This window comes from Hippopotamus amphibius, chromosome 5, assembly GCF_030028045.1.
Source record: "Hippopotamus amphibius kiboko isolate mHipAmp2 chromosome 5, mHipAmp2.hap2, whole genome shotgun sequence".
Lineage (NCBI taxonomy): Eukaryota > Metazoa > Chordata > Mammalia > Artiodactyla > Hippopotamidae > Hippopotamus > Hippopotamus amphibius.
Window position 1 is genome coordinate 11,120,523 of NC_080190.1, and position 21,072 is coordinate 11,141,594.

Consider the following 21,072-nt stretch of genomic DNA (forward strand, 5'->3'; position numbering starts at 1 on the left):
CAGGTCAGGCCTGGCTGGCAGTGTGGGGCAAGTTCTCCTGTTGGCACTCAGCCCTTGCCTTTATGTTCTCCATCTTTCTCTCATTCACCATTTCTTTCCCAACTTCTGTATGGAAGAGAAAAATGTTGTTTAATAGTATTACTTTATCCTGTAGATTTTATATTTCCTACTGGAAATTTTAAAACAAGTTGAAAAAAATCTTAAGTTGATTTTCCTCTATTATTTTGTTCCATCAGTGTTTCTACAACTAAAATATTTTGCAGGGTATGACTCTTCCGAGAGCTGTAAGATAATGGCAACAGAGGAAATTTTAGGACTTACTAACCTGAGTAAAATACAAGTAGAAAAGGTTAATTATCAAGATTTTTAATATAAAGAGAAAAATTACAAAGTGTTCATGTTTGTATGTTTGCTTTTTCACAGGCAGAGAATCCCCCTAATGGACCAGATTGTGGCTATGGCTCCTTTCACCAGCAGTATTGGCTTGATGGGAAGATCATTGCTGTGGGGGTGATTGACATCCTCCCCTACTGTGTATCGTCTGTATATTTGTACTACGATCCTGATTATTCATTTCTGTCTTTGGGTGTCTATTCTGCGCTCCGGTAAGATTGCTTTTGACAGTTGGTCATATAGAACTTCAGATAATTCTTCATTTGATTATATTTTATTATAACACTAAAAATCCTATTGGATAGTACATAATAATTTGTTGTTCTAGTAGTCTCTTGTATATTGGTATTTAGAAATACCACTTTTAGAACTGAGGCCACAGTGTCTGATGGTAGGTAGTTCCCTTGCTTTTTAAGGTATCTATCTGGTCTGGTGTATGAAAAGTCATTTTGATGCTTTTGTTGCTTAGTTTATGCATTTATTTAAGCTCCCCTGTCAGAGCCACTTAATGTTTTTTAAATGTTACATTATTTATATGTTTTTTTCTTGTCATCACTATTGTATATATATTTTTTATAATTAACTAAAGATTACAGAAATCTGGTGTAAATGAATTAAAGCAATGTGAGTCTGTTAGAAGAAATACACAGTTATATAAAGTATATAGAACAGGACCAGGGAGTCTCTGACTGTCCACTTGACTCTGTGACCTCATCAAAAGATGATTTCCTTTTTATGTCAATGGCTGCAAATATATTTTTAGGTGCATTCTCCTGATAATAAAAAGAGTGGGGTCTTGTTTCATGAAAATATTTGTTTTTATTTTTATTCCTTCCTGGTAGAAGAGGAAGGAGGATTGAGAATTATTTTTCTGTTGTTTGTCTGGGAGCTTCAGTCTCTCTTTTTTTTCTCCCTCTTTATCACTTTTTTTTTTTTGGAATTTGCTGCTTTGGGTCTTTGTTGCTGCACATGGGCTTTCTCTAGTTGCAGTGAGCCGGGGCTACTCATCATTGCGGTGCGCAGACTCCTCATTGTGGCTGCTTCTCTTGTTGCAGAGCACAGGCTCTAGGTGCACAGGCTCTAGGTGCACAGGCTTCAGTAGTTGTGGCTCGAGGGCTGTAGAGTGAGGGCTCAATAGTTGTGGCGCGTGGGCTTAGTTGCTCCGCAGCATGTGGGATCTTCCTGGACCAGGGATCGAACCCATGTCCCCTGCATTGGCAGGTGGATTCTTAACCTCTGCGCCACCTAGGAAGTCCCCCTCTTTATCACTTTTTTCGCTTTGTTTTTCCCATTCCTTATCTCTGATGGTCATGTTTTTCACATCATGGTAAAATATACTTTGACATTGTTTTGTTTATTGTATATGTGCTTTTCTCTGAATTATAAAAGTAGGAGAGTTGATTTTTTTAAATCACTAGTTGATTAAAAAAAATATGGTCTGTAATTGAGTTTTTGGTGTTTTTCAGTGGCTCACCATGTTGATATTTTCAACATGACCTTTCTTAATGCCAAGTTACATAGAGTAAAAATTATACAGTGTTTATGACTGATCCCTATAATAATCTTTTATTTTTCTTATGTATTTAATTACATTTTGCATAAACTAATTTAAAAACATTCGTGATTCTTTATAGTATCTTTGAGACTCTTTGTGAAATTAGAATAATTTAAAGCATTGGCATTTTGTGACTTTAGAAGTGTATATTTCAGAAAAGATACTTTTTTTTGTACCAGAATCAGTCAGTACTTTGAAATTATTGCCATTTGCTTTCTTTTATTTTTCTGTCTCTCAGTTTACAATGTGTAGGCATGGATTTGTCTAGATTTCTCAAATAAATGTTGAGAATGATATTTATTCTTATATAATAAATCCCAGCCTCTGTATGAAATATTTCATTTCTCAATAAACAAAGAGCTAGAGAAATCCTAAAATAGAAATCCTAAAATAATTCCCAGCAAAATTTATTCCCAGCAGTCTATTTGTTGCTTGGTATATCTCTTGAAAAATCTGGAACTGGAGAGCTTTGAGGAGGTAGCAGAGAAGCCTGAGAGCATGGAATTTGGGGCCATTGGAGATTGCCACCAGATTGTAGTCTTGTCACTTCCTTTCTGTGTTCTCGAGAATCTGAATTGCTGTGTTTATAGAAGAAGAAAGGCAGCCAGGAGATTGACATTATGAAGCAGTATTGGGGAGAGTAGGTTACAAGTTGCCAATTCCATTATTGATTTTAATGTATTTCAGTGAAACCTGTTAAATTTTTCCTCCATTTCTTCCCTTTCTTCAGTTTCTTAAGCAATCATACAATCAATATAGTTTTTATATTTTAATCTGTAATCAAATATAGATTTTTATGTGATCTAGTCTGCAAATTTTTAAAATGTTTGAATTGGGGATCATAAGCATGGAATTTATTTCCTTTTGTTTTAAGCAAGGTGAATTTTAGAAGTGTAATTAGTTTGCTTAACAGATGTTTATTTGAGCACAATCTTTGTGTCCTGGAACTGTTCGTAGATGTGAATAAGACAGAGTTTCCGGCTTTGTCAAAGCAAACAGTAAATTAGAAAACCGGCAACACAGTTTTAGAAACTCCATTGTGTTTGTGACAAAAAAAAAATGATGGTAGCAGGCATGAGGCCCTTTTTATATCAGGTGGTCAGGAAAGACCTCTCTGAAAAGCCAAGAAAGAAGAAAAGGAGCCAGCTATGTAAAAATCTGAGGATAGAAGTCCAGGTCAGAGGTAGCAAGTCCAAGTGCCCTGAGGTGGTTGGAATGAAGAGAAGGAAGGCCTTCTGGGCTAGGAAATGGAGTAGGACCTAGACAGTGCTGTGCAAGGAGGGCAGAGAGGCAGGTGGTGCTGATGAGGGGACAGTTGGAGAAGGGCTTATAGGTAATGGTAAGGAGGTTGGATTTTATCTAAGTGTGATATCAACCCAATGTGAGGGTGAAGGGCTTGGAGAGGTTACCTTGCCTGATTAATATTATAAATGACTGCTTAGACTGCTTTTGGGGGTTATGGAGGGGCAAGAGTGAAAACTGGAAATCCATTTGGGAGGCTGTTAGAATTGTCCAAGGGAGGCGTAACGTGTGCTTGGACCAAAATGTCTGAGGTGGAGGTGGTGAAAGGTGGTCAGATTCACAGTATATTTTGGAGACAGAGCTACCTGGACTTGTTGAGGGGTTGGACACAGGGGTGAGAGGAAGAGGAGAATTAAGTATGGCTCATAGGCTTGGGGCCTGAACAGCTTGGGGCTGGAATGGAGATGCAGTTACCTGAGATGAGCAAGGCCGAGGGAGGGAGGGTGGGTGGGGCTGGGCAGGCCTCATCAGAGCTGGCTGGTCCTGCATTGCTATATCCTTGTGTTCTTCCTCAGTTTGAACCTTGAGAGTGGATTAGTTGTAGGAGTAATAGGATCTGTTCTGTTTTAGCCTAATAATGTTCTGTCTGTTTGGATTTAGAAATACTTCTGTCGTAAAAATGAATTTTTAGGCTAACCACCCTTCATTGATTCAAATTTGAACTTGCAAAATGCACAGACTATTCCCTTAGAAAATAAATGTCTCCTTGGATTTCAAGCATCCATTGCTGCTAAAAACAAAGAAGAAATTAAAATCTTCAAGAAACAAACGTAAAAACAAAACAACTTTTCTCATACTTCAGAAATGTACTGAAGTTTCGCTTAAACCTCTCAAACACAAGTGGTTATTCAGTTGGACAAGTAGGGTGAAATTCTGTGCCCAGATTTATCCGGATACAAATTAAAACCACGTCGAGCTCAGGCATTGCTGACAGCTTCTTTGTTCATTTAATCCTTGCCTGTGCCAACATATAGAGAAAAGGCCGTGAGAGAACATGGTTTTATCCCCCTTGTTAGTTATAGAGAAAATAAATATTAAAGTAGCATCTGGACTTAAGAAAGAGTAATATTCATATATAGTTGAAAGTGTTTGCATGTAAACGGTCATATCATATTCTCCCTGAAATTTGTTGCTTTTTAAGTTCTCTAAAATTTATTGTACTGTTTTTAACCTGATAAACCCAGTCTTTGAAAACTCCAGGTGATAATGGATAATAAGGAATTGTATTAAATAGATCTTTGTACTTTTATGCTTTTTGAATTTTAGATACACTGCTGTGCTCAGTAAAGTGTAAAACTAGAACTTTGGTGCATTTGCTCAAAATAATAGGCTTTTTGGTGTCTCTTGAGTAAAACTGATCTTAAAGTGTTTATGAAATTGTCTTTCTTTCAACACTTGGATTTTTTTGATAGCTTACTGTCATATTTTATCAAATATGTGTTGCCAAATTATATAGTACTTTGAATATTGGAACTAAATTTAACTGTACCTTCATCTTTATTCTTCTCTTGGCAGAGAAATTGCTTTTACTAGGCAACTTCATGAGAATACACCTCAACTGAGCTATTACTATATGGGTTTTTACATTCATTCATGTCCCAAGATGAAATATAAGGTAAAGTTGATTTTCACACGTGTCTGCTGTAGATTCAAGTTATGAAAATTTGTGCTTTTGTAGTTTCTCATCATATTAGTTTAACATGCTTGTACATTTTTGTGTAAATCGTGAGTTCTTTTTAAATGTCTTAGACTTTTTATAGTATCTAGCTTCTTCATTGCCTAAAACAGTGCCTAATAGGCACTTAATATTTGTTTAAAATAGGTTAATCTGTAGAAACTCACTGAATATGTAGCAATCCCAGGTATTCTAGAACTTCAGTAGGGCCCTGCTTACCTGGGGTAGCACAGCAGTGCCCATTAAGAAGTCTACCTTCTCCAAGTGGGTGGAAGACCTAAATAGACATTTCTCCAAAGAAGACATGCAGATGGCCAACAAACACATGAAAAGATGCTCAACATCACCAATCATTAGAGAAATGCAAGTCAAAGCCACAATGAGGTATCACCTCACACCAGTCAGAATGGCCATCATCAAAAAATCTAGAAACAATAAATTTTGGAGAAGGTGTGAGAAAAGGGAACTCTCCTGCACTGTTGGTGGGAATGTAAGTTGGTACAGCCACTATGGAAAACAGTTTGGATGTTCCTTAAAAAACTAAAACTAGAACTACCATATGATCCAGTAATCCCACTCCTGGGCATATACCCAGAGAAAACCATAATCCAAAAAAAAACATGTACCATAATGTTCATTGCAGCACTATTTACAATAGCCAGGCCATGGAAGCAACCTAAATGCCCATCAACAGATGAATGGATAAAGAAGATGTGGCACATATATGCAATGGAATATTACTCAGCCGTAAAAAGGAATGAAATTGAGCTATATGTAATGAGATGGATAGATCTAGAGTCTGTCATACAGAGTGAAGTAAGCCAGAAAGAGAAAAACAAATACTGTATGCTAACTCATATATACGGAATCTAAAAAAAGAATGGTGCTGATGAACCCAGTGACAGGACAAGAATAAGGATGCAGATGCAGAGAATGGACTGGAGGACATGGGGTTGGGGGGGTGGGGGTCGAAAGGGAAGTTGGGAGAAAATGAGAGAGTAGCATAGACATATATACACTACCAACTGTAAAATAGATAGCTAGTGAGAAGTTGCTGTATAACACAGGGAGATCAACGCGATGATGGGTGATGCCTTAGAGGGCCAGGACAGGGAGGGTGGGAGGGAGTCGCGGGAGGGAGGGGGTATGGGGATCTATGTACAAATACAGCTGATTCACTTTGGTGTACCTCAAAAGCTGTTACAAGAGTTTAAAGCAATTATATTCCAATAAAGAGCTTAAAAAAAAGAAAAAGTTTACCTTATCAAGGTGCTTCCTCACCCTCCCCCCTCCTGTCCTTCTCCCTCCATTCAGTTGTAGCTTTGTTTCCTTTGGACACAGTCACAGTCCAGAAAACCTGGAGCTCAGTGTAAGCAGTAAGATATTTTCCATAGTACAATATTTGCAAATGTTTGTAAGGTTTTCATTATGGGAAAATGAATCTTTAATATAATTTTTGTCTCAGAGCACAGAATTTGGAGTTTTGAAAGGATTTGAATTGGTTAATTAAGGAAAATCTCTTTGCTGCCTCAGAAATAAAGGTTTCTGTAATGAGAACCACAATCTCGATTGTTCTTACTTTGTAATTCATTGTATTATTGTCAGATTTAGGTATATATCAGAACTTCCCTTTTAACAAAAGTTCTTACCATTATGACTATCTCTATTTTTATTTCATTGTATTTTTTTATTATTGAAGTGTAATTGACCTGTAACACTGTGTTGTTTCTGGGTGTACAGTAGGGTGATCTGACATTTCTGTACATTACAAAATGATCACAACAAGAATTCTAGTTACTATGTGTCACTATATAAAGCTATTACAATATTATTATTATTTTAATTTCCAGATCTAATTTTATTTTCTTTTCAAAATTTTTTATTTATTTTTATTTTTTATTTTTTTGGCCACACCACATGGCATGTGGGATATTCGTTCCTGACCAGGGATCCAGCCCACGCCCCTTGCAGTGGGAACACAGAGTCTTAACTACTGGACCTGCAGGGAAGTCCCACAGTATTATTGACTATATTCCCAGTCCTGTGCATTTCATCCCCATGACTCATTCATTTTGTAAGTGGAAATTTGTGCCTCCCCTTCACCTATTTCACTCATTCCCTGTCCCCTTCCCCTCTGATAACCACCAGTTTGTTCTCTGCATCTGTGAGTCTGTTTCTGGTGGGTTTTTTTTTTTATGTTTGTTCTTTTGTTTTGCTTTTTAGATTCCACTTATAAATGAAATCATATGGTATTTTTCTGTGTCTGACTTACTTATCATAATACCCTCCAGGTCCATTCATGTTGTCACAAATGGCAAGATTTAATTCTTTTTTATGGTTGAGTTATATTTCATTGTATATATATATACCTGTTCTCTTTATCCATTCATCTATTGATGGGCACTTAGGTTGCTTCCCTATCTTGGCTATCACAAATAATACTGCAATAAACATAGGGGTGCATGTATCTTTTTGAATTAATGTTTTTCTTTTTTTTATATAAATTATTTATTTATTTATTTATTTATTTATTTATTTATTTATTTATTTTATTGGCTGTGTTGGGTCTTTGTTGCTGTGCGCGGGCTTTCTTTAGTTGCGGTGAGTGGAGGCTACTCTTCATTGTGGTGCGCGGGCTTCTCATTGCCGTGGCTTCTCTTGTTGTGGAGCACAGGCTCTAGGCGCGTGGGCTACAGTAGTTGTGGCTCACGGGCTCTAAAGCACAGGCTCAGTAGTTGTGGCACACAGGCTTAGTTGCTCCGCAGCATGTGGGATCTTCCTGGAGCAGGGATCAAACCCGTGTCCCCTGCATTGGCAGGCGGATTCTTAACCATTCTGCCACCTGGGAAGGCCCTGAATTAGTGTTTTCCTTTTGAAAAATACTCAGAAGTGGAATGGCTAGATTGTATGGTGGTTCAATTTTTAATTTTTTGAGGAACCTCCATAGTGTTTTCCGTAGTGGCTGTACGAATTTACATTTCCACCAATAGTGCATGAAGGTTCCCTTTTCTCCACATCCTCGTCAACACTTGTTATTTGTTGTCTTTTTGATAATAGCCATTCTGACAGATATGGTGATATCTCATTATGATTTTAATTTGCATTTCCCTGATAGTCAGTGATTTTGAGCATCTTTTCATGTGCCTGTTAACCATCTGTATGTCTTCTTTGGAAAAATGTTCAGGTCCTCTGCCCATTTTTTAATTGGGCTGTTTGTTTTTTTGATGTTAAGTTTTATGACTCTCTTTAATTCAACTCTTTGATGTTTTCCAAGTATTAGTAGCCCACTTTAAAAGCTCTGGAAAGTATAGAGCAGTATAAAGGAACAGATTACATCCTGCCCACCATAATAATGGTAACCGAATACCTCTGTTTTAAACTCTGAAGATGTGTAAAGATTTAAACATGAACCTTCTTCTTAAAACTTGTAATATAGGTGAAGATTGGGGGTGTTTTATGTAAAATCAGGTCAGTACTGTGGTCTCCTAAGTGGCCTGGGAGGCAGTGAGATTTGCTGCATAAGGTATGGAAGAGGAAAGGGTTTGACTAAAAGGGAAGAGAGGCCCCCCCAAAAGAGTGGGTATGACGGAGGAGCACATTTCATGGAGTAAGGAACGTATAAGTAAGGATTAATAGATGATAGTGCCACACATATTTATAGAAAAGAGGAGGAGGAAGGCAGTCACCGTCCTGTCAGTGTCCCATGTTATATATTTTGTGGCCCTATGTGCTGTTAACAATGTACATAACACTGTAAATGTAATAAATATCAATCAGTTTATATATAAAGTATATTAATGGTATTTCAAGAAATTACTTAGAAGCAAAAGAAGATCATAAATTGGTAATTTTAATTTGTGGTCCTGTGTAGTGCTGTTAGCATGGTAAGAGATCCAAATGTTAGGTTATTAGAAATAGTGCCTAGTAATGTTTGCTGGCACTTTCCAGTGTTTTAATATTCTCTATAGGCTAAAAATAAAGTTCTTTGTAAATACAGGCACACCTCAGAGATATTGTGGGTTTAGTTCCAGACTACCACAATAAAGTGAATATTGCAGTAAAGCGAGTCACATGAATTTTTTTATTTCCCAGTACACATGAAAGTTATATTTACACTATACTGTAGTCTGTTAAGGTGCAATAGCATTGTGTCTAAAAATACAATGTATGTACCTTAATTAAAAAATATTTTATTGCTAAAAAATGCTAACCATCGTCTGAACCTTCATCAAGTCATAACCTTTTTGCTGGTGGAAGGCTTGTAATAGCAAAATGTGACATAGAGACACGAAGTGAGCAAATGCTTTTGGAACAACAGTGCTGTTGGACTTGCTTTTGACTCAGGGTTGCCACAAACATTCAATTGTAAAAAACGCAGTATCTGCAAAAAAGCAATAAAGCAAAGGGCAATAAAATAGGGTATGCCTGTATTACTAAACTTGATATTTTTCTTGTTAAACAATTTTTAATTACTCATACTGAGTAAAGAATATGAAGAATATTAGAAGTATTTTAAGAATAATTTATGTTTTCAGGAATCCCACTTTCTCATTTCCAAATCCTCAAAATTAAGATCTGTTGGAAACTTGGAAACATTATTAAAACCTCTAAAACTAGGTTGTAGCCCAGAGTGGAAAAGGCAGGTGGAGGGTGGGAGGGAGACACTCACTTTATTCAAAGAAAACTTCAGCATTTTCCCAATATATCACATACACATTGTATGTGCTTGGGAAAGACAGTTCTGAAAATTTGTACTATATTTAGTGACTTTATAAATATTTGTGAGATAATAACGATAGAATATTTGAATATTAAGTTAATTTTGCAAAGCCAGCATTTTCCTGGCATGGTGATTTGAACGTTTTGGGTCCTCAAGAACGTGTTGTTTTTAATTTTTGTGTTGTTATTTTAAGAAAATTGTTTTCTTTGTATCATGATTGAAGATAAGTCATTTTAGGTAACTGAAGAGTAAAGATATTTTCATTTCAATTAAGAACTTTTTTTTTTTTTTTTTTTTTTTTTGAGCAAATGAGAACCCTCAGTTTTGGGAGAATAACACAATTGCTTTTAAACTTGGGAAGTTTCAACCAGCAAATGTGCTGAAATTGTAAGGTGGATATTGATCCAAGCATAAATATTTCTCATTTCAAATTGAAGGTCTAAAACTAGAGACCAATAAAAGATAGCTCACAGAAAGTGAATTGTACACTATTAAAATTTTTCTCATTTTCAAGATTGAATGAGGGTAAATTTAGCATATAACTACAATAGTAGCTGAAATTTTATCTTCTTTCTTAGAGCAAACTATTTTAAGTGTTAGTAGTGACATTTTTGCCATATTGTAAACTATACAATGAAGAAATCTACGAAAAGTGTTTTTTATCTGATATTAAAGAATGAATATATTTTAAAATAGGAATATTTTTAGTAACTAAGAAGCAGCAATCTCTTAGGTACCTGGTATGCACTAGACACTGGGAATACAGTAGGAAGTGGTAGAGATGTGGGCTCTGCCCTAATGGGGGTTACATCTAAGGGGGCACATAATTGTAATCCAGTGCATAAAGTGACACCAAGTGACTGTACCTGAAAGTAGGACAGTGTTTCATTTCGATTTTGGTGTAGATTTAGACATAGTAAGTTATAATCTTCACCATATAATACATTTGTAATGTAGAGCAAATTAAACTATTTAACAGGTTTGAAATATACAAAAGAGCTGGTTTTGCCTGCTCTTTTTAATTGAGTAATGAGCTATCATGAAGACGTGTTGAAATGAAGAGTCTGTCTTTATGTGTAGGAAGGACCATCATTTGGTGGATGATTCCCAGAGCTTTCCATCATCAATTCCTCTCACTCTGTACCCTGTTTGTGTGTGCTGCTGCGTCCATCCGAGGTACATTCTGTTTCCCTCACCATGGATTGGACTAGCCGTGTGACTTGCACTGACTAAAAGGATACCGTAGAAGTAACTTTCTGAGACTTCAGACAGGCCCAAGCCTTAAGAGGACAGACTTTATCTTTGAAGCCAATCATCATGTAAAAGGTCCAACTACACTGCTGGCTTGAGAGGCCACTTGCGAGGCCTCAAGCCATCTTGGATGTTTCAGCTCCAGCCAAGCAACTAGCTAAATGCAGGTGCATGACTGAGCCTAAGAGAGACGGGGAGAAGAACCACCTAGCTGAGCTGTAGCCAACTCACAGAATCATAAGTAATAATTAATTATTGTTGTTTTAAACATTGGAGTTTCGGGGTGGTTTATTACTTAGCAACAGATCACTGAAACACATGCTGTAGGATGGAAATCCCTAGATACAGTTGCAGATTTCCATGTAGATGGAAATCATTCTGTGTTGAGCTGCGCAGACTCATGTCCTGAATTGAGCTGAGCTGACCCATGAAATTGCCGACAGCTCAGTGTGAGAGAGTTTTGGCATAGTTACTTAATTTGCACGTGTGGTCATACCTAAAGATGAGCCCACTTGGCTTATTGAGAATTCATCCTTATGCAGCATTTCATTTAATACCTAGACTTGGGCCTGACAAGGCGTTAACACAATGACGCATTTTGATTTTGCTTGTCTTGCTAATGTTGAGCACTGCAAGATGAAAATCACCACTTAGCCATCTACATAGTTACTGAGATGGCATGTGTTGCAGTAGCGCTTCCTCTCAGAGTACTCAGAGTTTGCTAGGTGATACCGGTTATGTTCTTGTGCATCATAATTCCCTAAAATGCATTTTTACTGAATTATTTTGGTTTTACTGTTCTCTATGTGTTTTAAATAAAGTTTGATTTATATAAATAGTACATAGGTAGGTTTTGTCTGTGGCCATAGTCTTAGATTTATGCCCAGGGTGGTCACAGAGGAATTTAATGAGAGCTAGACTACAGAATCATTATGAAAGGAAGTTGTCTTGATCTGTTGTGTTGTCACTGCTCACTTTACTGTTACCATATTGTGACTGCTTTCATGGGACTAGGTACTGTTTGGCATACACAGTACTGATTTGGGGACTTGGGAACTCGGTGAAGTGAATGGAAATTCTGTTTTCAACTTCGGAGAGTTTCTCCTTGGAGGAGCTGTCCTGCTGAGGTGGGAGTGGAAGGTGTGGCTTTCTGGCTGCCGTCCTCAGGGAATGCTCGTCCTCTCGGTCTGCTCCTCTCACAGCTACGGGTGGTTGCTGGCCTTCAGGCATCACGAGCCATCAGCGGTGGCTAGAAGCAGAGAAGAATAATATCGTCTCCTGGATCTCTTTTTTAAAAAATATTACTTTTAATTGTGATAAAATGTACATAACAGAATTTATCTTAACCATTTTTAAGTGCACAGATCAGAAGTATTAAGTATATTCACATTGCTCTGCAACCATCACCACCATCTATCTCTAGAACTCCTTTCATCTTGCTAAACTGAAACTCTGATCCCATTAAGCAATAGCTCCCTGTTCCCCTCTCCCCCTGAGCCCCTGGCAACCTCCGTTGTACTTTCTGAATTTGACTGCTCTAAGCACCTCATATAAATGGAATCATGCAGTTTCTATCTTTTTGTGATTGGCATATTTCACTTAACATAATGGCTTCAAGGTTCATCCATGTAGTAGCAGGTGTCAGAATTTCCTTCCTTTTCAAGGCTGAATAATACTCCATTGTATGTATGTGCCACGTATTGTTTTTGCATTCATCCATTGATGAACACTTGAGTTGCTTCCACCTTTTGGCTGTTGTGACTAATGCTTCTTTGAATATGTCTGTACAAATATGTATTCAAGACTGCTTACAGTTCTTCTGTGTATATACCCAGAAGTAGAATTGCTGGATTGTATGTAATATTTGTGGAATTTATTGAGGAACCACCTCAAAAACAGTTGTACCATTACATTCCCATCAGCAGTGCACGTGGGTTCTAATTTCTTCCCCTTTTTTCCAAATCTTATTTTCTGTTTGTTTGTTTATTTGTTTTGACAGTAGCTATCCTGATGTGTGAGAGGTGATCTCTTTTTTTGAGATCAAGAAAAACCTGACCAGGAAGCCTCTTAGCCTACTTCATTTGTTTCATTTGTCAAAGTTGTGCCTCTTTTCTGTGCCTGAGCCAGTCGCTAGCGAGGGGAATGGAATTAGGGAAGCTGTGATTGGGGTGATGGGAGGAGGCACTTCCTGGAACATGTGGCACTGCAGAGGGTGAACACCTGAACAGGTTTGTTTTTTTTAAATTCTGCTTAAAAACCAGTATTTTTTAAACTCAGCTGTTGGTTTATATTTATTTTATATATAGTTTTATACGTTGTGTATCAGTAGTTTGTATATATATGTATCATTATTATATATACATAAAAAATTCAGCTATGGCTTTAAATATATTTAGTTTTCTAAAGGTTTTTTAAAAGTGAATTTTCCTGTGCTTTCAAAATGTTTAATATTTGCATGTAAAGCTTAGCTTACATCACTATTTTGACACCTTCTCATACATTTCAAAACTATTCAGTTTCCTTTCAAAGTGAAAACTGGAGTATATATAGAAATGGGTTAGCAGTAATTTTTAAAATTTCTTCTCTGTGTTGTCTCTCAGACTGCTGCTGTGAGGCCATTCTGTGATCTGAAGGAGGTGTTTTGACTGAGCTCTTTATCCAAACTTGCATGCAGGCCAAAGTAAACAGTGATCCAGGCGGTCTGCTTTGGTATCATGACATGGCCAGACATCAGATAATTGAAACATCAGAAAGGGTTTGGAAATGTCAGAAAAGAAACAAAAGGCTAATTCATCTGTGATTAGTCATTCTTAAACTCAATGCTTCAGCTAGATTGTGGTCAAACAGCACCTCTGGAATTCTGCAGGAGTTTGCCTAAAAGAAGGTAGTTGGCATTACTGTTATAAAACACTACAAAAAAAATTTGAGTTTACAGAGCTGCATCTGCAAAATCCTGTGCTACTGAAATCCCCAAACTCCCAAGCTTTCCAAAGCTTCCTGACTAGACAAATCAGCCAATGTTATTTTACTACAATCTTGCAACCCAGGGTGTTGCATTTGGGTACATGTGGTAGTGACTTTGCTACTGCTGGTTTGAAAGAAATACAGATGATCTCATCAGCTGCCCACAGCACAGAACAAAACACTCAAGTTTTTGATTTAGCATCTGTTTTTCTTGATGTTAAAATAAGTGACCAGTGAATTAGGCATGGTCAGTAGAAAGAATCACCACAGAATAATTGTAGTAAGGGGTTTTGGATGCCTCCTACAGGCAGTAGGAGGTAAAAGAATAACATGCTCATCACATATTCTTGTTTTTAAAATTGTTGTATGTGGAATTTTGCCACGTCAGAGTTGAAAGCATGGATCATGTGTTCTAAGCTTCTCATTACAGATGAGAAAGTTAAAGCTCAGTGTGGTTCTTGCCCAGAGTTTGCATTAACTCACATTTTAATTTTAGCAACATGAAGGAGAGTTTGAAGAATTGAAATTCATATAAATGGCATTGTTTATCAGATTTATGATGAGGTATGTATAACTTTTTATTTTGGAGCAGCCTAAACTGCTTGCATATGAAGTAAAAGTAAATCTTAACTGGGGAATAAGAGCATATTTAATCAGTGCCTTATTTTTCCCATCCTTCTCCTCATGTCCGTTTCCACAGTGAAATGGAAAGTTTGGCACAGAATTTGATTCCTAACCTTTGAAAAACCTCAGTCATCTTTGGAGGTTTTGAAAAACATTCAGGCTCCAGCTCTGCCCTGACCTACTGAAGAAGAAAGTTTGCTGTCCTCCTTTATACAGCCCCATTCTCTGACTGCCAGGCACTGTTTTAGGTACCTTTGAACTGCCCTTCCCCCTCCCCCCTCCCCCTGCCCCGAGCCTGGGTCTCTCCCATCTGAAAGGGAACTCACTCAGCCCTGAGTGTGAAAGTCCAGACCCAGCACACGTCAGTGAACTGTTCTCAGAGTCTCCCACTTCGGCCCCTGCCCACTCCACGCCCCCCATGCAGAAGCTGGAGCTGGCCTCTCGGTTCTATGAACACTGGTCCTTTCTAAGTGCTTCATCTTTGGCTCCCCTGCACTCTGCTGCTGTAGGTGTGCTGATCAGTTGGTGTTTGTGGAAGGCCTGCTCTGTGCAAAACATCATGCTGGGTGCCAGGGCAGGAGGGAGGTGATCACATGTGGTGCCTGCTTGTCAGTTCATTAAGCAAACCACGTCTTACCTGTCACTGTCCCCAGGGCCCAGCGAATTCATTGGCACATAGAAGGTGCTCAGTGAGTTTATTGATGTGCATGACATGTGGAAGGCAGGTATCCATCTGCATGGTTAAAGCCAGGAAGTGTAGGAAAGTAAGTGAGAACTGTGCAGGAAGGTGGCCTTCTGTGCTCACTGGGCTTAGGGAGAATTTAAGAGTCCTGTCTCAGTAGTACAGTTTATATTTTCCATGAATTTTCTCTCTGTAGTTTTTTTTTTTTCTTTTTTAGAGTAAACTTGTTATTAAAGTGTGATGTATATACAGAAAAGTGTACTGTTCTTAAGCGTACAGCTTGACAAATGTTCACAAGGTGACTACAGCTGTGCAGCCAGCACCAAGATCGAGAAAGAGAACATTCCAGCCCCCCATAAACCTCTTTCATGCCCCCTTGATTGCTGTCCCATCCCCACAGGTAACCACGGAAGACTGACCATGTTCGTTTTTACACTTCACGTAAATGGAATCAGTGTATTTTATTTTGTGACTGACTTGTTACACTCAACAGTACCTGTGTTTGAGGTTTACCCACTTGCTTGTGTGTACAGTGGATGGTTTGTTCTCACTGCCTGTGTGCCCATTCTGCTGTGCAGGGACTGTTTCTAGGTTTTGGCTGATATAAGTGCAACAGTGAACATTTCCTACATGTCTTTTGGTGAACGTATGTGTGCATTTCTGACTGGTATAGACTTAGGTATGGCATTACCAGATTATAGGTTGTGGGAATATTCAGGTTTAGTTCATACCACCCAACGTGTTTTTAAGTGATTTTACTGATTTACACTGCCACCAGCAGCAGACCTTCCGATAGGTGTGTAGCAAGGATGGTGCATTGTGGGTTTAAGTTGCATTTTGCTGTTAACTGACGACGTTGAGCACCTCGTCATTTGTCTCTTGGCCATGTGTAAAGTGTCTTTTCCTGTCTTTTGCCCATTTATCTCCTGAGCTGTCTGCCTCTGTTATTTGTAGAAGTTCTTTATATATTCTGGGTAAAATCCTGTGTTGCATAAATATTTTACAGATATCTCCTTCCATTCACTGCTTACCTTTTCTTTCTCTTAATGGTATCTTTGATGAGAAGAAATTTCTAATTTTCACAGCCTAGTTTATCTTTATTGCTTTTGTGTCTTGTTTAAGGAAAATCTGCCTACCCTATGGCCAGGGAAATGTTTTCTTATATTTTCTTCTGAGAGTTTTATAGTGTTTCTGTTCACAATTCAATAATCTGTCTGAAATTGATTTTTGGGTATGGTTGAGTTAGAGGTCAAGACTGAATTTTTTTTTCCCAGCTGTATAATTACTTTGTTTCTTAAGGGTACTTTCTTGCATATATTAGTTTAATAAATGTCAATTAAATTATATCTGTGCCATTATATTTGTGTTATGGCAAAATATCCCAGCTTCCCCTTTTCAGACTTAGCATTGATTCCATTAAATGAACAAATTCCCCACGTAAGTTTAGAATTGTATTGGTCAGTCTGTTCTACTGGGAAAGCTTGATTTAAGTACTGAATGACGTGCAGATGAATCACTTGCTCTTGTATGTTTCTTCCAAATAACTTCAAAAAATAAAAGCTGTGGAGAACCTCTTTAATTTAAACAGGATGATATGTTTTGTGGAAATTCATTTAAGAGAATGATTAAAACGTAATAAAGAGCTCTTTATTAATAGTCATAATATCAAACATTTAGCATTTGCCAGTCGCATTCCATTTTGTCATTTGCCTTTAATATTATTTATGGTGTGTATATTTATGTAATCATACCGAAGTTTTAAATTTTTATGTAGCTCAAATTATTAATCCTTTTCCTATATGGCTCCTGGCTTCTATATCATGCTCTAAAAAAGACTTTCTCCTACCCTACGTATTAAAACAGTTATATCCTCCTTTACTCCTTTTTGCCTCACAAGATTCATCTCAGGTTTGCTTCCACTCTGAAACCCTGCCTGCCTCTCCTACTTACAAGTATATGTTTCATATGTTTTCAGCTTACAGGTTGATATCTGACATTTACTGCACTGTGTTATAACTACTTGTTTTGCTGTCTGTCTGTATAGACAAAACACTAAGCTTCTTGAAAAATGGCATTTGAGCTCATTTATTACTTATTGCAGCAACAATCCCTGATTTATAGTAAATGTTCAGTAAATCTTTGAATGGCTGGGTGGAGATATGAGAATAATGAGTAATTTGATTATTGGTTAGAAGGAAAGTGCACATCTATGCCAAATAAAGTGGGGTCATTTGGCATTTCTACAGGATAGATCTTTTTATAATTTTGGCAATATTAATCAGATAAAAGTTTATTGGAATGTTTACTTTTAGAATAATGAGAAAATTGTTATATTTGAATTATCAGATGAAAAGTGAAGATACTCTTGCATTTGCTTTTTTCTTCAGATTGAAAAAGCATTGCAGATAATTTAGAACATTTGTAATTCTGAAATGATACTGCTATATAACATGTGATTTATATTTGAATTAAAGGTTTATTTTTAAATAGGGTAATTTAGAAATATATCTAGTTGAATAAAGTTAATTATCTGTAAAATCCTTGAAATAACAGAATACAGTATAGGTAATTTTTTCTAGGGACTATAATTATAGGTTTTGATAATTGCATAATGTAAATGTATAATACTAAGTACTATTTTAATTAACATTAATTTGTTTCATGACCTAACATTGGCTGTGGTGGGGCAATGAAGAGGCTTCTCATGCTGGGTTTCCTGTTCCTGTTTATCCTAAAATAGTGGTTCTCTGTCAGGGGCAGTGTTGTCCCTATCACTATCCCATCCCATTTCTGGAGACCCTTTTGATCGTCTTGACTAAGGCACTGGGGGAGGGATGTGTATGCTACTGGCATTTAGTCAGTAGAGGCCAGGGATGCTGTTAAACATTCTGCAATACACAGTCCTCAGCAACAAGGAATTCGCTGGCTCAAAGTGTCAGTAGTGCTGGGGCTTGAGAAACCCTGTTTCAAGGGTTACCTACTTGCCACTGAAATCTATAGGGCTTTACAGTTGCTCAGTTACTGCAGGTAATTTGACTACTGCTGTCAAAAAGAAAGATTAATTTTGGGTTCATCATGGCAATCTTGAAATAAACTATCCTGTATAACGCACCAGAGAGAAGTTTCTCGTGTCTAATTCATGATCCTGTGCAGCCGTGAACTTATTGATGACCCCAGGACTGTCTTAAATTTTCTTTGGAGGCTTATGTGTGGCCTCCATGTCAGCTTAAAGGCAATTTAATGTTTCTATACAATGAGGTATATCTAGCAAATTTGAGGTCTCTTAGAAGGAGCAGCAGAAATAACAAATAAGGTTAAATTTTCCAAAATGTGATGCTTTGTTTTTTCAGTTCTGATGTACATGGTAGGGTCTGTCTTTAGTGTTTATAAATTATTCTATTTTCCTTGCTTTGTAGAAATAGAAAGAAACTTGGCAGCTTCATAATAACCAAGTGAATTAAGTTACTCTTTCCCTAGCAGCTAAATTCAGTTCATCTTTTTTAGTACAAAGAGCACAGTGTTGGCGTATACATTTTAGGATGGGCACTCATAGTCCTTTTCAGCTTTACTGGCACAGAGCTGTTTGGCACATCCCTTGCTCACGTGCTGCAGCCTAGCAGGGTTGGAACTAAGCTGTTTTAGAAAAGCACATGTGCATGTGTTTATTGTTTTTCTTGCCTAGTATTCTACCTTGGTGGTGTTATGAGAATGAAACCAGTTCTCACCCTTCCCCCACCCCTCCAGGGCTCCCGGTCATAGCTCAGGTCTTCTTTCCTTCCTACATTTATACATGTTCTCTTGGTTCTTATTATCTTCATTCTGTAAAAATAAGGCAACTGTAATATTCTTATGCTTGACACTTTCAGAAGCCTGTTGTCTAAGTCTGCGGCGTTAGCTAAAGGAAAGCAGCCTTGAGGAGCATGATTATCTTGGGCCCACAGCAGAAAGGTGACAGTGACAACACTGAGAAGCAGAGGAAGCCCAGTGTCCACTGCTGGAGGACTTTCCCAGTCATCTCCTCCCTCTCTCCCACCCTGTATTCAGCCTTAGCCATGGAATTGTTTAAGGATGATTTACGTTGAAAATTGTTTTGCTAGGAAGTCTGTAGTCTCTCACATGATTCCCTTAGATCCACATTTCTTTGCTTGGTCTTCAGGGGTTCCCTTTTCTTCCTGATTCCTCAGTCTCCCTTTTGACATAATCTTTGCCCCCCCCCCCCCCATTTTTTCTGTTATGTTTGTCCTGTGCAGTGAAGTTCATTGCACTCAGATGTCTGCCATGCCCTACTTTTCTGAGGGAAATTGCTGTTCCTATAGTCTCTGCTAAAGGGAATGCAGCCTTCAAGTTTAGGTCACCATGCTTAGTTCCATGTGACCCCCCCACCTTAATTGCTATTAGTTGAACTAGGCATGGGTCCATGACCCAAAGGTGGTCATTCTAGGGTAGATTAGTATTATGTAAGGCCTGACATTAAAGCTTTGCCCACTGAATAGTGGATGACCAAACCATTCAGATCCTCATTTTTAAGGAAGTTTGGATGAAGACTATAGGGAGGATCAGTAGTTAGTGGGGGCCATCAGAGAGAGTCACCCAGAGAACAGTAACAAAATCTCAGAGTTAAATTAGGGCTTCATAAACGCAGGTCCATGAAGTTTGAATTGTAGGCACACTTTTGTGCACATGGACATTTATCTTGAGAATAGAGTTCATGGATTTCTTTCATCTGGTTTTCAGAGGGGCCTGTGAATCAAAAGATAGCAAGATGAGAGAGTGGTGAGATGGTAGGGGGAGCAGAAGCGGAGATAGCAAATAGCAAATGAAAACACAGATTGGGGTTTCCTGCTGCTGAGGGCACATAGATAACCTCTTGTTAGACCTAACTTGCCAGTTCTTGAATTATAATGTTATCCATGAGGCCTTCATCTAGCCTGAGTTTCCTCCTCTCCCTGGATAGCCTAGAATTCTCTGGAGCCTGACCCTATGTGGGTAATATTTCTGCCCTCATTTTCTTACGTTCCTTCCTATAATGTTCTGTTCCCCTTCACCATTAGTACTAGCCGCTTAGTGGATCACCATCACCTGAGTGAATTTCCTTGTTTCTTTAACCTAAGGAGCCAAACTCGTAAGCTAGTCTGTCAGCAGCATGGATGTGTTAGAGAAGGCAACAGCTGTGCCAGTTCCCGGGGTGCCTAGTCCCAGTATTATGGGCAGTACCTACGTAGCATGTCCACATAAATGAACCACTTGCCCACCCAAGGTTGAGATGGAGAATAAGGAGGGAAAGAGCTCGTGTTCTATGTAAACAGGACTTGATAAAATTCCATATCATAAATAGTTTTTACTCTTTCCAATCAGTGGGACATTTCATCTTCTGTTTCCAAGATGTTGTCCTTAGGATTATGACGGAGGGTCCAAACGAGTGGTTGATTAACCATGTTTGTGTCTGGGCTTGATGTGGTATTTAGTGAGATAAATGCTACACAAAAAACATTGACTTAAAAACTAATGTGAGTAGATGGAAGAGAATATTATATTATCTGAAGTTCTAACATACTGAAACAGATTACTGAGGTCGAGAACTTTCTTCCCTGAGAATTTTGAGAAGCAAAATGATGACGTCTGACATCTTTGTTGTCATGAAAGAGATACATGACTTTCATACCTTAGAGACAGAGAGAGGATCGTTTCAGTTCTTCTGGCCTAAATCTGTGAAAGCTGAGACCAAGGTGGTGGTGATGAGTTAATGGTTTTTCTTAGCAAGTATAATAGTTGCTTTTGTAATGTGGAACTACCCAAGTTTAACTTCAAATTTAAAAAAAAGTTTAAACTTTTTTTTCCAGAGGTTTGCTACATCTTATTGCATGTTTGGCTAGGCAAAATTTTGAACTTGTTTTTCAAACCAAATT

General features: G+C 37.9%; 1 protein-coding gene across 7 annotated transcripts in view; it reads left to right on the forward strand.

The window, feature by feature from the left end:
* The window catches only part of ATE1 (arginyltransferase 1), a 157,358-nt gene that overhangs the window by 81,314 nt on the left and 54,972 nt on the right, over nucleotides 1–21,072 (forward strand). For 6 of the 7 annotated variants that reach the window (XM_057734485.1, XM_057734478.1, XM_057734482.1 and 3 more), the window contains 2 exons: nucleotides 424–605; nucleotides 4,766–4,865. In XM_057734485.1, coding sequence (XP_057590468.1) covers nucleotides 424–605; nucleotides 4,766–4,865 — 282 coding nt within the window. The remainder of the gene's footprint in view (nucleotides 1–423; nucleotides 606–4,765; nucleotides 4,866–21,072) is intronic. The other variant, XM_057734483.1, reaches the window with a different exon arrangement.